Source organism: Pituophis catenifer, unplaced genomic scaffold, assembly GCF_029215685.1.
Source record: "Pituophis catenifer annectens isolate HBS135680 unplaced genomic scaffold, rPitCat1.0.hap2 SCAF_1, whole genome shotgun sequence".
NCBI classification, from domain to species: domain Eukaryota; kingdom Metazoa; phylum Chordata; class Lepidosauria; order Squamata; family Colubridae; genus Pituophis; species Pituophis catenifer.
The window spans coordinates 64521381-64535147 of record NW_027256881.1 but is presented as its reverse complement, the minus strand read 5'-3'; the positions used below and the strand labels follow the sequence as shown (position 1 = coordinate 64535147).

The window sequence follows — 13767 nt, the reverse complement described above, 5'->3', positions numbered from 1 at the left end:
TCTCTCATCTATTCTACTTTGTTGACCCAGCCAAATCAAAGTTTCTTGGTTTAAATGGGGATTACCTACAAAAATGTAAACAATATTTAAACAAAAGGACTTAATAGTTTTTTTCTCTTGGAGAATAGAAAGGGAGGAGCAAAAGTTGGTAATCCAAGCAGGCTGGCTTTCTTATATAACGCAGAAAACAAAAGGATAAGTATAATGCTGTTTTGTCCACCTCTCAAAATACCTTTAAAAGCTTTTGGTGCCTTAACAACAGGATAGTTAGCTTAGAACAGAGAAAGCAACCATGACAGATAAAACATTCGTAGAAGAAATAGAGAAAGCGCTGGAAAAATCCAAAGGTCTTAAACTCCAAGAACTTCTCTTTTCCTACCAGGGAATTCCTTATCCGAATTCAGTGTGCAGTGCAGAGACGTTTCAAGCCCTGGAGAATTTTGAAAGCAGAAAAGATGATGCAGTGTTGGTGTCCTACCCCAAATGTGGTGAGTAGAATTCTTGTGTTATTTTGTTGCCAAATGAGATCATAAGCAACTATTAAAAAACACCTTTTTAATATTGTCTATCTGAAGGTGTTACATAATATTTATCATTACCCTTGAGATGGTTTATACAGAAATAGCACCATTAATTCTCCTTTTTCTAATAAAACTTTTTGTACCAGAATTAGCTTTACAATTATTAATTGGGGTTAAATGCTGCATTATGTAAGTAAACCACTGTATATAAGCTGTACATAAAGGAGAAAACAGGATGGTAAATAAAATGTTAAATGTTATTATTGGAATATGTCAGTTAGCATTGCATTAGCTTATTTGAAGAGGTTTTTAAATCTTAAAAGTGTTTTTATAATAATGAAAAATTGCCATGTGCCATTAACTGATGATTTCAGTGCAAATGTATACTTTAGTTATTTAAAATGCTTTATATTATTTTAAGATACATTTCTTTATGGTTCAAGCATCATGCTAAGTCATTTTTTAAAAAATTGGCTTAGTGTAGTGTGTGAATGTGGTTTATTCAACAGAGTATGGGAAAGCTATGAGTAAACTCCAATAATGGCTGATTCAAAGATTTCAGCTAAATCATGACGTTATAATTAGGCTTAAAACTTAGTTGCATTCATTGTCTTGCCCCTTCACTTGTGTCCTCCAACTATTATTATTTGAAGTTTTTTTCAATCCTAACTTTATTATTTTTATAAATAAACAACTCAATGCAGTGAACATATCCCATACACCTTCATCCTTCTATTTTATCCACATTCACAATCCTTGAGATAAATTGGTCTGAGAGAGAATGACTGGCCCAAGTCATCCAGGTGACTTTCATGCCTAAAGTGAGACTAGAACTCAGTCTTCTGGTTTCTGTCCTGGTGCCTTAACCACTAGACCAAACTGGCTATATCTATTTCCTCATTTGTAATCTGCTATGCTTTCTATGATAGTGAACAAACACTCCCAACACCCCAACTTGTCTTTGAAACAAAAATGGAAATCCCAACTTGAAGTAAAAATTCCTTTTTGATTTTAAGGCATAAACAAGGATATTTATTTAATTACACGTGTGAGGGAATATATCAAAACATAGAAGAATGCTTTTATAAGATGAAGCAGCTATATAGCTTATAATTTAACTATCTGGTGAAGATACAGCTTTAAAATACCATACAATTAATATTACTTGTACACTAATTGAAATCAATGGATAGTTTCCATCTCACCATATCTAGCTGCAAATTATTTTCCATTAAGTTGAGGTAATGAAGCCTTGCTGTCTTCTACAAGAATAATGCCTTCCTTAGATTTTATTATGATTTTTCCTGTTTTTTTCTTCCCCCAGGAGCAAATTGGTTGATTCTCATTGTGAATGATCTGATTGCCACAACGTTGAAAATTAAGCAGGAAAACAAAGAGTTGCCATTTATGGAGTGTGGAGATCCAGAAAAGTTTCAGGTTAATTAGTAACAAAACTTAGCTTTCCAAAATGGGATATTTCATCTGCACCGGTAGTTGTTTTTGCAATGAAATAAGGCAATAGAGAAAGTTCTCTTGTCTGGAATGTGCCTCTAGTTTTCCAGCAATGTCCTGTAGTATGTTTGGCATATCTCAATATTGTTCTGTTTGGTGTCATACATGTGCAGATGGGATTTACAGAATCAAAGTTATTCTAACTGCCCTTTTATATAGGTGATGAATTACTTTTAAATATCAGTAGAACCAATCTCTGTATATGCACGAGTGGCCTATTTGATATGTTTTTTTCCCCTTTCCTTGTTTTTGTTTGTAAAGAGGATGAAACAATTTCCTTCTCCAAGGATTGTGGCCACGCATCTCCATTATAATTATCTGCCCAAATCTATTTTCAAAAATAAAGCCAAGGTAGGCATTTCACTGATAACATTTATTTCTGCAGTTTCTTAGATAAGCAATTCATAGGAGTGTTGTGGGCCTACTGTAATATTTATGGAAATGATATAATGTGTGAAATTAGTCAGCTATGTACTGTAGCCTGTAGGTTACTAACAATCAGCTAGCATGACAAAGCATTGAGAAAACTGTAGTCCAGAACATTTGGAAGGAAAGTATCTGATGTAGCCTAACAGATATTTTATAACACTATGTATTGCCACAGTTTAGCTACCAGACTATAGATACATATTAGGAACATAGGATATGGAGTGTCTAGTAACCCTACTCAAAGTAAATTATTTATTTATTATTTATTATATTTTTATTTGATTTATATGCCGCCCTATCTCCATAGGACTCAGGGCGGCTCACAACAATAAAATATCTGAATAAAAGCGTGTTAAAGTACAAGTTAACCCCCCAGTCCAGGCTGAACAACCATGTCTTTAAGTCGTGGCAGAAGGTGCGGAGGTCAGGGGCCAACCGGAGCCCCAGAGGAAGTTGGTTCCAGAGGGTGGGAGCACCCACAGAGAAAGCTCTGCCTCTAGGGGTCACCAGTCGACACTGTCTAGCTGACGGCACCCTGAGTAGGCCCTCCCTGTGAGAACGCACCGGGCGATGGGGAGCTGTTGCTGGTTGCAGATGGTCCGACAAATATCCTGGACCTAAGCCATGTAGGGCTTTATAGGTCATCACCAGCACCTTGAATGTCACCCGGAGGGCAACCGGCAACCAATGCAAGTCGTGCAGGAGAGGTGTAACATGGGCGTATCGGGAACCACCCATCACGATCTGCGCGGCTGCATTCTGTACCAGCTGAAGCCTCTGGATGGTCCTCAAGGGCAGCCCTAGGTAGAGAGCGTTGCAGTAGTCAATACGGGAGGTGACTAGCGCATGAGTAACTTTCCTAAATTTATTTATTTATTTATTAAATTTTTATACTGCCCCCTCTCCCGAAGGACTCGGGGCGGTGAACAGCCAAGATTAAAAAACATATAATATAAACATTAAAAAACATTAAAATACATTAAAATTAATTAGGTAAGAAGCTCCTTTGACCACAAGTGGTCAGTGGATAAGTGGCAGCTGTGTGAAAGATGACATTTTATGCAGCCCAAATCTGGAAGACGACAAAATGGCAGCAAAGAGAGAACTGAAAACTAATTTTCTGCTGCCATTTGGTGGTTGATTGGATTTTGGCAGTCTAGATCTGGTAGCCTTTCTAAAGATACGACAAGAGGATTTGGAGTATGGGTGACTGCTTTCTGAAGGATCCCATTAAACAATTAATAGGTGTAATTTCAACCTCTAGTTTCTTTTTAAGTGTAGTTTAGATAGTGCTAATCATCAGCATCAATAGGGACTTTTGCTACTAATACGGTACTTTCATTCATGTCACTGGAAATTTAAAATGTCTGTTCTTTTTTTCTTACCTTAGATATTGGTGTTGTTTCGAAATCCTAAAGATACAGCAGCATCGTTTTTCCATTTTCATAATAATGCACCAACCATTCCCAGTTATAATTCATGGGAGGAATTTTTCCCAGAATTCATGAATGGAGAAGGTAGTCTTAATTTCTCAGATTGGCTCAAATATAATAACTTGGGGGAACAGAATGCTAGGCTAATCTGATCAATCTGGGCATCAGGGGAAAAAAATGAGTTGTACCACTACTATGATTTCTAATAGTAGTGCTATCAAACTTGCTTTTCTAAGAAGTAAGACACCCTCTGGAAGAATGTTGGGCTTTAAGAGAAATGAAAATGATATGATCAGAGCTTCATTTCTGTGGTATACACGAACACATTTCTATTGCCCCTAAGGAAAAAGACCTCATAGATTTTTGACATAGCATTAAAGCTTGCAAAGTTTACATGCTGGATATGACTTTGGGATAAACAGCATAGATAGTCAGGATTTTGAGAACTAATTGTTGTCTCTAGCCAAAGCTGAACTGAGAACTCTCACAAGTGCTTTCCACAAGAGCTGGCCCGATTTATTTGGAATAGCAAGACTTTTGTAGTCTTTGTATCTTGAGAGCTTATGTAAGTAGAAACAGAAACTTGTTTCCAACCAGCAGAACAAACACCATTAGCACATTGCTTGCCAGGAGAAGAGATACTATTACCTTACAACTCCTATTGTCTTTAGAGGATTGCAGATCTTTTACAATTGATATGAAGGTTGATGCCTGGATACAAGAATAAGGAAATGAAAAGGAAATAGGATGTTTAATAAAAAAAAGTTTTGCCTCAATACTATATGTTATCCGGAGAGAATATGAATGCAATAATATATAGAAAAATAACTTGCTGTTATGCTTTGTGCAGACTTTTTTTTTTTTCAAATAAAGTCATTTTAATATACTGCCTTTATACTATAGTTGCCTGGGGATCCTATTTTGATCATGCTATTGCTTGGAACAAACATATAGATGATGAAAACGTTCTGATTCTGATATATGAGGAATTAAAAGAGGTGGGTGTATTCATAATCATAGGCAAAGCTTCTCTATGTACAGCAGATGAAGGGAGGTTGTTCCAAACTCTTATTGGTTTTATAAGACATGTCATGATCAAAAGGCTGGAATTCGAGTCTTAGTATATTCTATGGGTCATTTCCTTGTCCTGTTCTGAAAGTTGCGAGGCAGCCTGGAACACCTGAAGAGTAAGTGGTTGGAAAAAAAGTTACTTCTCTCACCAGTGAATAATCCCATGCACCCATATCCTAAGCCCCTGGAGTTATAGGGCAAATGACCTAGGCCTTCTTTTTTGATTTTGCATCTGAAGATCTTTTAATGCTCTAATGGCATTAAAAATATACTTTAAACTCATTTTCTGGGCCATTTTGGCTTCATTTGATTGAAAGCAATTGTATTACACAAGTCGAAAAGTTATTATGGGAAACAGGAAGAACAAGCTCTATTGGAGAAAGCTGATACCCTATTTTCTTAAAAAAATGCCACATGTTTATGATAATTTCCCCTAAAATGTATCTTAATGATGTAAATGCCTTAAGTATTTGTGTGCTTGTGTGAGAAGAGATTTAGATACTACTGAACTTATTTTTACTCTTTCTCCTTTTCCACCATATATACCTATTATGAGTTATAGTCTGTATCAGGGGTGTCAAATTCGTGTTGTCATGTTGTTGTCACGTGATGTATCGTGACTTTTTTTCCCTTTTGCTAAAACTGGGGTGGGAGTGGTCAGTGCATGTCACATCTGACCTGTGGGCTGTGAGTTTGACACCCCTGGTCTGTATGTTTCTGTATAGAGTAGGTATATTGTTTGCGACTTCACTATATGCTCAAGTCAACAGATCTAACAATGGGTTTTGAATCTGAAGCTACTCAAGTTTACCCTAAGAAATACAGCTTTTCATAACATTAACATAAATAATGCATATCAAATATACAGTTTATACAACTTATGTAGGATATTAATCATATCACAATATTGCTTTCAGGATCTGGTTTCGGGAGTAAAGCAAATAGCTAATTTCTTTGGTTTCCCTGCTACTACTGAGCAAATTCAGTCCATTGCAGACAGAAATACTTTCCAAGCAGTGCGTGATAAGTCACAGGAAACACATGGTGTGGCTGGTCCCCTGCTCTTCCGGAAAGGTTGGTTAAAAAAAAAAAGAAGGAATCAGGGAAATAGTATTTTTCTAGTATTCCCCTCTATCAAGTTTCCATTAGTAAGTGATGAGCACTCACGACATCTCTCCTTATGAATGTCCCATAATTGTATGCAGCAAACATACTTCGTAGGGTTTACAACTACAGGTAGTCCTCAACTTATGACCACAATTGAGCCCAATTTTACTGTTGTTAAGTGAATTTTGCCTCCTTTTACGACCGTTCTTGCCACAGTTGTTAAGTGAATCTCTGCGGTTGATAAATTAGTAACCTGGTTGTTAAGTGAATCTGGCTTCCCCATTGACTTTGCTTGTCAGAAGGTTGCAAAAGGAGGATCACATGACCCCAGGTTACCTTCAGGGGTGGGTTCTACTTACCTTTACTACCAGTTCACAATGGGATCGCGCTCACGCGCTTGCTTCGAACTATGATGACATTCGGGGCGATGGGCGGAGCCTCATGCTGGTTTTACTACTGGTTCTTGCGAACCAGTCCGAACCGGGGGCAACCCACCACTGGTTACCTTGCAACCATCATAAGTATCAACCAGTTGCCAAGCATCTGAATTTTGATCATGTGATCATGGGGATGACGCAAAGGTTGTAACTGTGAAAACCGCTCATAAGTCCCTTTTTTCAGTGCCGTTGTAACTTTGAATGGTCACTAAATGAACTGTTGTAAGTCAAGGACTACCTGTAAAAGGTTGATGCAGGCCTATCCATATTTTCTGGTGCCTCCTCATCAAGTGGGTGGTTTCAGAATGTCAAAAGTTATATTTAAATTTCTGAAATTGGCACATGGGAAGGAAAACTAGTATCTGATATTGTTTGTGGTAAATAAAAAAGGAGTCATGGTCGAGGGGAACCCACATTTTTGTTGATTCACCCCCCCCACACTTATCTGAATTGGCAGTGCATTGGTTATCCTATATTTTTAAAAGGGTGAGTTTAAGATTAAGATGTGCATATTTTTAAAACACTAATCATTACTATAATATTTGTATCCAAGTTCTAAGGAATACTGGCCCTGCTGAACTTGTTTTAAACTCAGTCAATTTTCACTTGCTGTGGCTGCCTGCAGACTACATAACAGGGTGCGGGCATATAAAGAGGTTTTGGCTTCATTTTCACCACTGGCTCTGGTGCTTGTACATGACAGGAAATGCTGGAAGCAAGACAATAGATTTAATAGATTTGGCTAAGGAGGAACCATAGAAATTTGGTGGACGGGTTCATATTTCTCTAATCCTCAGTGCATTGTATCATTTTTGCTCCCAGTGATCAAATTACAAATATTTTGAATTGTTATTAGAACTATCAAGTAAGTGATTCTGTTTTCTTTTAGCCTCCCATTTTCTTTTTGTTGCAGGCATTGTAGGAGATTGGAAGAATATTTTTGACAAGCCTCAAAATGAGCAAATGGATGCTAAATTTAAGGAATGTTTAGCTGGAACGAAGCTGGGAACCAAGCTGAAGTATGATGTCTACTGCAAAACCTGAACGTGTATCTTGTGGAAAAAATATTATTTTTATGGAAGTTTTGACTGCTTGCATAAAAAAGGATATAAGCAGAATACACATTTCACTATAGCTAATCTGTGAAACTCTTTTAATATCACATTTCTAATATAGGATAAATCTGTATTTAGCCAGACTATTTCATAGAACAAGACAATAATTTTTCCCAGATATATGCAAGCCTCTATTACAATATTACTAAGGACAAGAGGACAATGACATGATCCTAGGCTTCTTGGGAAAATGTGCCTGTACAAATAAGAGTTTTGAAGCACCAGTAGCCAGAGTGTATCTCATATTCCAGTTGCTCCATTCTTCTGTTATTTGGAGGAAAACTGAAGTCCTTGCTCCTGAAGAATTTGATATATGGAAAGGACTGACATCAAGAAAGTGAGGTAGTTGCGTCATTTCACTGCTACTTTAGAACTTTTAAAAAGACAGACTATCAATATTGATCTTGGGCAATTCTGTGTGAATCACCCCAAGGAGAACAGTGATTTCCCATGGATATCACTGATTTTCATTCTGGGCATTGAACATTGAGCAAAAATATTCATATTTGGGAATGTCTGATTTTTAAGAGACACTGGAAGGAGCTTATAATTTTAAGAATGATGAGCATATCAGAAGTAAAGTTTTATCTAGAGAGGAGGGAAAAGCATCTTGTCAAGTTAACAGCCCTTCGTTTACCTTGTAATGCAATAATTCACATATTAATATTGAATTATGTTTATTAAAACATAATTTATTCAATATTAAGATCAAGATGGAAATAGAAAATGAATGTGTCTAGATTTTTACATGACTTATTATTATAGTACCTGGGATCACACATAGTAGCCGGGATCATACAATCTGTTAAACCAAAACCAAACCAACCATATTATATCTTAGCCTATTGTGTAGCCGCACATAAATCTTAGTAAATCAAATGTTCAAATTCATCTTTCATGTTTTCTAATGTGGCATAATCTGTTACCTTTGTTCATATAATAAATACTTTTGATACATAAAAATGACAATTTAGTTACAATTCTGGGGATGCAATAATGGTTTATAAGCTATTTCTCCCTACAGCAAAGTCATATTGTGGCATTACTCTGTGGCATTGGTCTGTTTGATAGAATGTGCTATAAACATAAATATAAAATACTCAAACTGGTGAATTAATTTGAAATGTAGTCACTATATCAAAATGATTTTTTCAGCATTTTGAATAGAAAATCTGTGATTGTTACTGTAGCACATGTACTGATTATAATAAACTGTTTTTATTGTAAATTTTGTACGGATAACATTTATGTTCAATTGCTAGAGTATTGCAAAGCACCCACTTCAAATTCCTTACCCTTGTCCTACCATATACTGGACTGACGTCTCTGAAAGGATAAGTCCCTTTAAATCATCAGGCAAGAGGCAGATTCTCCTAGATCTGGGCTGTCAAACTCGCGGCCTGCGGGCCGGATGTGTCACGTCCAGGCCATGCCACGTCCAGCTTAGCGAAGGAGAAATGTGACATGATGCTGCTGTGATGCTAGAGTTTGACAGCCCTATCCTAGATTGACAAACCAGTGTATGAGTTTGTGCGATGTCTTGCAACTGAAAAGCTTAAATTAATTGCAGGAAAGTAGTATAAGTGGATCATGGAAGTCAGGCTGTATAACAGAGATAAAAAAAGAACAGAGAAAAAGGTACAGCAGTCCAAGGAGAAAGTCAAGAATCAGCTACTTGGCATGCTAGCTGGTCATTCTAGGACTTGTAGTCCAAACGTCTCTGAAATGTGCCAGGTTGGGGAAGGCTGGTATTTTGTAATGTTCAGCAAAAAAAGACCATTTGTATTAACAAGATAGAGAAAACAATTTTGTATGAAGATAGCCTTATGTTAGCTTATTTTACCATTTACGGCTTTGCCAAATACTTTATTTTAGGGATGTCAACCTCAAGGCCCGTGAGCTGGATCCGGCCCGTGGGGTGCTTAAATCTGGCCCATGGGGCAGGCCTGGAGATAACAAAGGACCAGCCCACAGTGCCTCTGGCAGCCAAAACGGGGTGTGGGGGGGCTGCGCCCAGCCCCCCATGCCCCATTTTCAGCCTGGATGGTCTCCTGCAGCACTCTCCCAAACAAAATGGGGCACGGGGGGCCCTGTGGCTCCTGGTGCCCCATTTTGCCTGGCAAAGGGTTGCAGGAGGCCATCCAGGCTGAAAATGGAGCAGGAGGTGAGGTGGGGCAGGCACAGCCCCCTGCATCCCGTTTTGAACAGCAAAGTGCTGCAGGAGGCATCCGTCCTGTCTCCTCCCCCCGCCGGCCCACTGATTCAGCCCTCAAAGAAATGCTGATGCTGATTAGGCACTCAAAGAAATCCAGTTTATTTATTTATTTATTAGTTTGATTTATATGCTGCCCTTCTCCGGAGACTGAGGGCGGCTTACAATGCTTTTAAGCAATAACCTTCATACTTTTGTATATACCTGCTTAGTAGGGCTTTTTGGTCCCCCCCCCAAGCGGTGTTCTATTTTTATACAAAGTCAGTTTATTGCCCCCACAAACCGGGTCCTCATTTTCCCTTCCTCGGAAGGATGGAAGACTGAGTCAACCTTGAACCTGGTGAGAATTGAATTGCAGTAATTGCAGGCAGCTGGCAGCTAAATACTACTTTAACAGTAGTTTAGTCCACTGCGCCACCAGGCTCTTTGACACCCCTACTTTATTGGAAGCATCAGACTACAATATTTTAAAGTTTTTGCATTTTCCAGTTGAGGTGAATGACTTATCAAATTGCTAATATGATTATTTACTTTAATGACGGATTGTTTGATTATGGTTCTTGAGTATCCCAGAGAGTTAAAAAAGAATGGATCAGAATTCAGTTCAAACTAAGTATTCATGGGAATGACCACCAGCATGCAAGGCCTTTTTTGTGGGAAAATACTTTTTTTCTGTTATCCTTTTCTCTGTCCTTTTCTCTTTTGGAGTGGAAATGAGATGCTGTATGTTAAACACCAAGCTTTCTATCTCTGCAGGCTATAGATTCATCCTTGCTTATACGAGCAGCAAGCTCACTAAATGAAAAGAAGAGGAGCAGATATTGTAGAATAAATCTCAGAAGCAAATTCTGTTGTGTCCAGTGTAGCATATTTCTGTTTAAGAACAAGATTGCAGTCTTAATATTTATGATAGTAATGAAAACCAGATAAATATATAAATAGTATGTATAGAATTATGAAAGAGAGGCTGTTGTTTTTCCCATCTCCTTTCAAATGACAAACTGCATATCTCCTCCGAAAGAAAGATGGTTATATCTATGAGTTCAGCACATCAATAATCTAATACATAGCAAGAAAAAAAAGATGACAAAGCTAACAGAAAGAAATGGAATCAAAGTAAGATAAGGTGACATTTTCTAATTTACAAAATAGCTATGGTTCAAATAGAAGCCTTTCCCAATATTTAATGGGAAATATAATTAATGTTAGATTACAAAAGCTGGGCCATTAAAATACAAGATAGATGACATCAAATAAATTCTGAAGGGAGCCTGGAAATTAGATCAGGAGCCAAATGGATTTATAATAAAGGCTAGTGGTAGATGTGAAATCCTGTTCTATTATATTACAATGGTAATTATCTGCAATTGTGTTTCTACTAATTATAGTGCTTTGCTGAGAGCACTAGCGACTTGGAATGAATTTATGGTGGAAAGGACTCTATGATTTCAGTCCCACCTTAATTGTAGTATAGCAATGGTGGTCCATTTTGCCCTTCAGAAATTAAACTACTTTGCAATTATTAAGAACTGCTAATAGTTTCAGGATCTGCATTTGAGAAAGGTAGAGAATAACTACACTTAAGAAATGGAACATTATAGCAGGTATTCAATACTCGATTCTATCATTCATGTACTTACAAAAATGCTTAACTTATGTGGGCAATTTTCCAAGGAAGGAACTTAAGTGCTGTTAAGCAGTGCAGCTGATTTCTTACATTAGCAAAACTGGTAATTTTTAGCCATCCAGGGGGCCTCTGCAAATATGAAGTAATATTGGAAGTAGGCATGTATATTTTTACCTGCCAAGCAACAGCTCTCTCATGAAAAATGTTGAGTTTCGGCACCTGAACATAAAATGTTGTAGAATTATATATTAAAAAAATTATACAGAACATAGGCTGAAATTCTAAATGCAGGAGTAAAGTAGCTGAATTAGAAGGCCAGAAAACGGTAATTCTGAATAACCTGTGCCAGAGTTTATTACTTTTACAGTTGAAAACAAAGTATTGCTACCAATCAACCTGCATCTGTTTTGAATAATGACAAAAGCAGTTTTAAGATTTGCTAATGATGTGATGTACTTTATTCATATTTACATGTATTCCAACAAGGCTTACTGCTAAGCAGTTGTACAAAGAATTGCAGCTTTAAACTGATTTCATATGATTTCATTCCTTATATATGCATTCTTTTTAAACCTTTCCCAGCATATCCAAAAGTCACATCCCAAGCTCGCCTCACAATCAAACCAAGGTTCTGTGGGTGTGGCTTATTTTGTGGGTGTGGCTTGATGGTCATGTGACAATTATTTAGGATTTAGCAGAGGTACTGGTCTACCAGGCTTTTAACTGCTTGCAGAGCTGTACCGATCTACCCATTTATTTTTGCAGGCACTGATCTACTCATATATTTTTGCAGGCACCGGTCTACTCATTTGTTTTCTTTTAACACTGATCGGCTGTAGGGCGGCCCTTTGAAGCCCTGCGGCAAGAGTTTAAACAGTTTTTTTCCCTCTAGCCATCAGCTGGGACTCAGGAGGCAGCAATAGATTGGGGGTAGGGCCAAATAAAAGGTAAGAATAACGTGGGGTGGGGTGGGTGGGGGTGGGGGCGGGGCAGAACCGGTTCAGTGATGTCATATCGTCACCGCTACCGGCTCGGCAAAACCAGGAGGAACCGGGAGGAACCCACCACTGATATGGAGAGATTCAACCTAGAAATGAGGAGGAACTTTTTGACAGTGAGAACAATCAACCAATGGAACAGCTTGCCTTTGGAAGTTGTGGGAGCTTCCATCACTTGAGACTTTCAAGAAAAGATTGGACTGCCATTTGTCAGAAATGGTGTAGGGTCTCCTGCTTGTGATAATAACATTGATACATATACATATTATTGTCAACCATCTTTCTATAACTCTAACTCATTTGCCAGAGAAAAAGGGGTGAGACAGTAGATGTAATTAATTGGTACACAAACTGACAGATCAAAACTTTCTGATGGGCAAAAAATTTCCAAAAACTCCTCTAATTTCTTCTGACTCCTGTTCATTGAAACCTACAAGGTATGCTAGGGCTTTAATTGTTTGGTCAGTTGGCATTTCAACATCTTCTCTACTGCTATCCCACATTGAAAGGGCTACTATATATGTTGCATTATAAAAATCTGGGAATTTTATGTGACATAGAAGTGAAGCACTCATGCCCACAGTGCAGAACTCTTATGATTATGAGAGTGGAATCATAGCTGGAGCCAAACCTTGTTGAAATCCTTTGATATCTTTATAAGTATGGGTTAAGCCTTTAGTTGGGAAAGCTATTGTTAGCACATCAAGCACATTTTATTCTTCAAATTGCCTTTGAAGACTGTTTGGAAGCTTCAGTCGATATAAATGTTCTTTGTAGCTGTCAATTATGCCACTGCTCAAGATCCTGCATTTGGTTGCTGGTAGGTTTTTGTGTACAATTCAAAGGACTGTGTTCTCTATAAAATTCTTTACAGGTAGTCCTTGACTTACAACAGTTTGTTTAGTGACCATTCAAAGTTACCACGGTAGTGAAATATGATAGTTTTTCAGAGTTACAACCTTTGCAGCATCCCCATGATCATGTGATCAAAATTCAGATGCTTGGCAACTGACTCATATTTATGTCCCGAGGTCACATGATTCTCTTTTGTGACCTTCTGTCAAGCAAAGCCAATGGATAAGCCAGGTTCATTTAACAACCGGATTACTAACTTAACAACTGCAGTGATTCACTTAACAGCTGTGGCAAGAGAGGACATAAAATAGGGCAAACCTCACTTAACAAATGTCTCATTTAACAACAGAAATATTGGGCTCAATTGTGGTCGTAGGTCAAGGACTACCTACCTGTGTAGTGTGCCATCAAAATATTTTCAAGATTGCATTCTCCAGCCAGAAGTAACCA

The 13767-nt window shown here is 37.8% G+C and overlaps 1 protein-coding gene across 1 annotated transcript; it reads left to right on the top strand.

The window, feature by feature from the left end:
- The first annotated feature begins 292 nt into the window (after positions 1-292).
- SULT6B1 (sulfotransferase family 6B member 1) lies at positions 293-7554 on the top strand. The gene is made up of 7 exons (XM_070950351.1): positions 293-488; positions 1846-1958; positions 2295-2384; positions 3853-3979; positions 4799-4893; positions 5884-6040; positions 7424-7554. Exons 1-7 carry the CDS (start codon positions 293-295, stop codon positions 7552-7554), a joined length of 909 nt encoding a protein of 302 aa, XP_070806452.1.
- The last annotated feature ends 6213 nt before the right edge of the window (positions 7555-13767 follow it).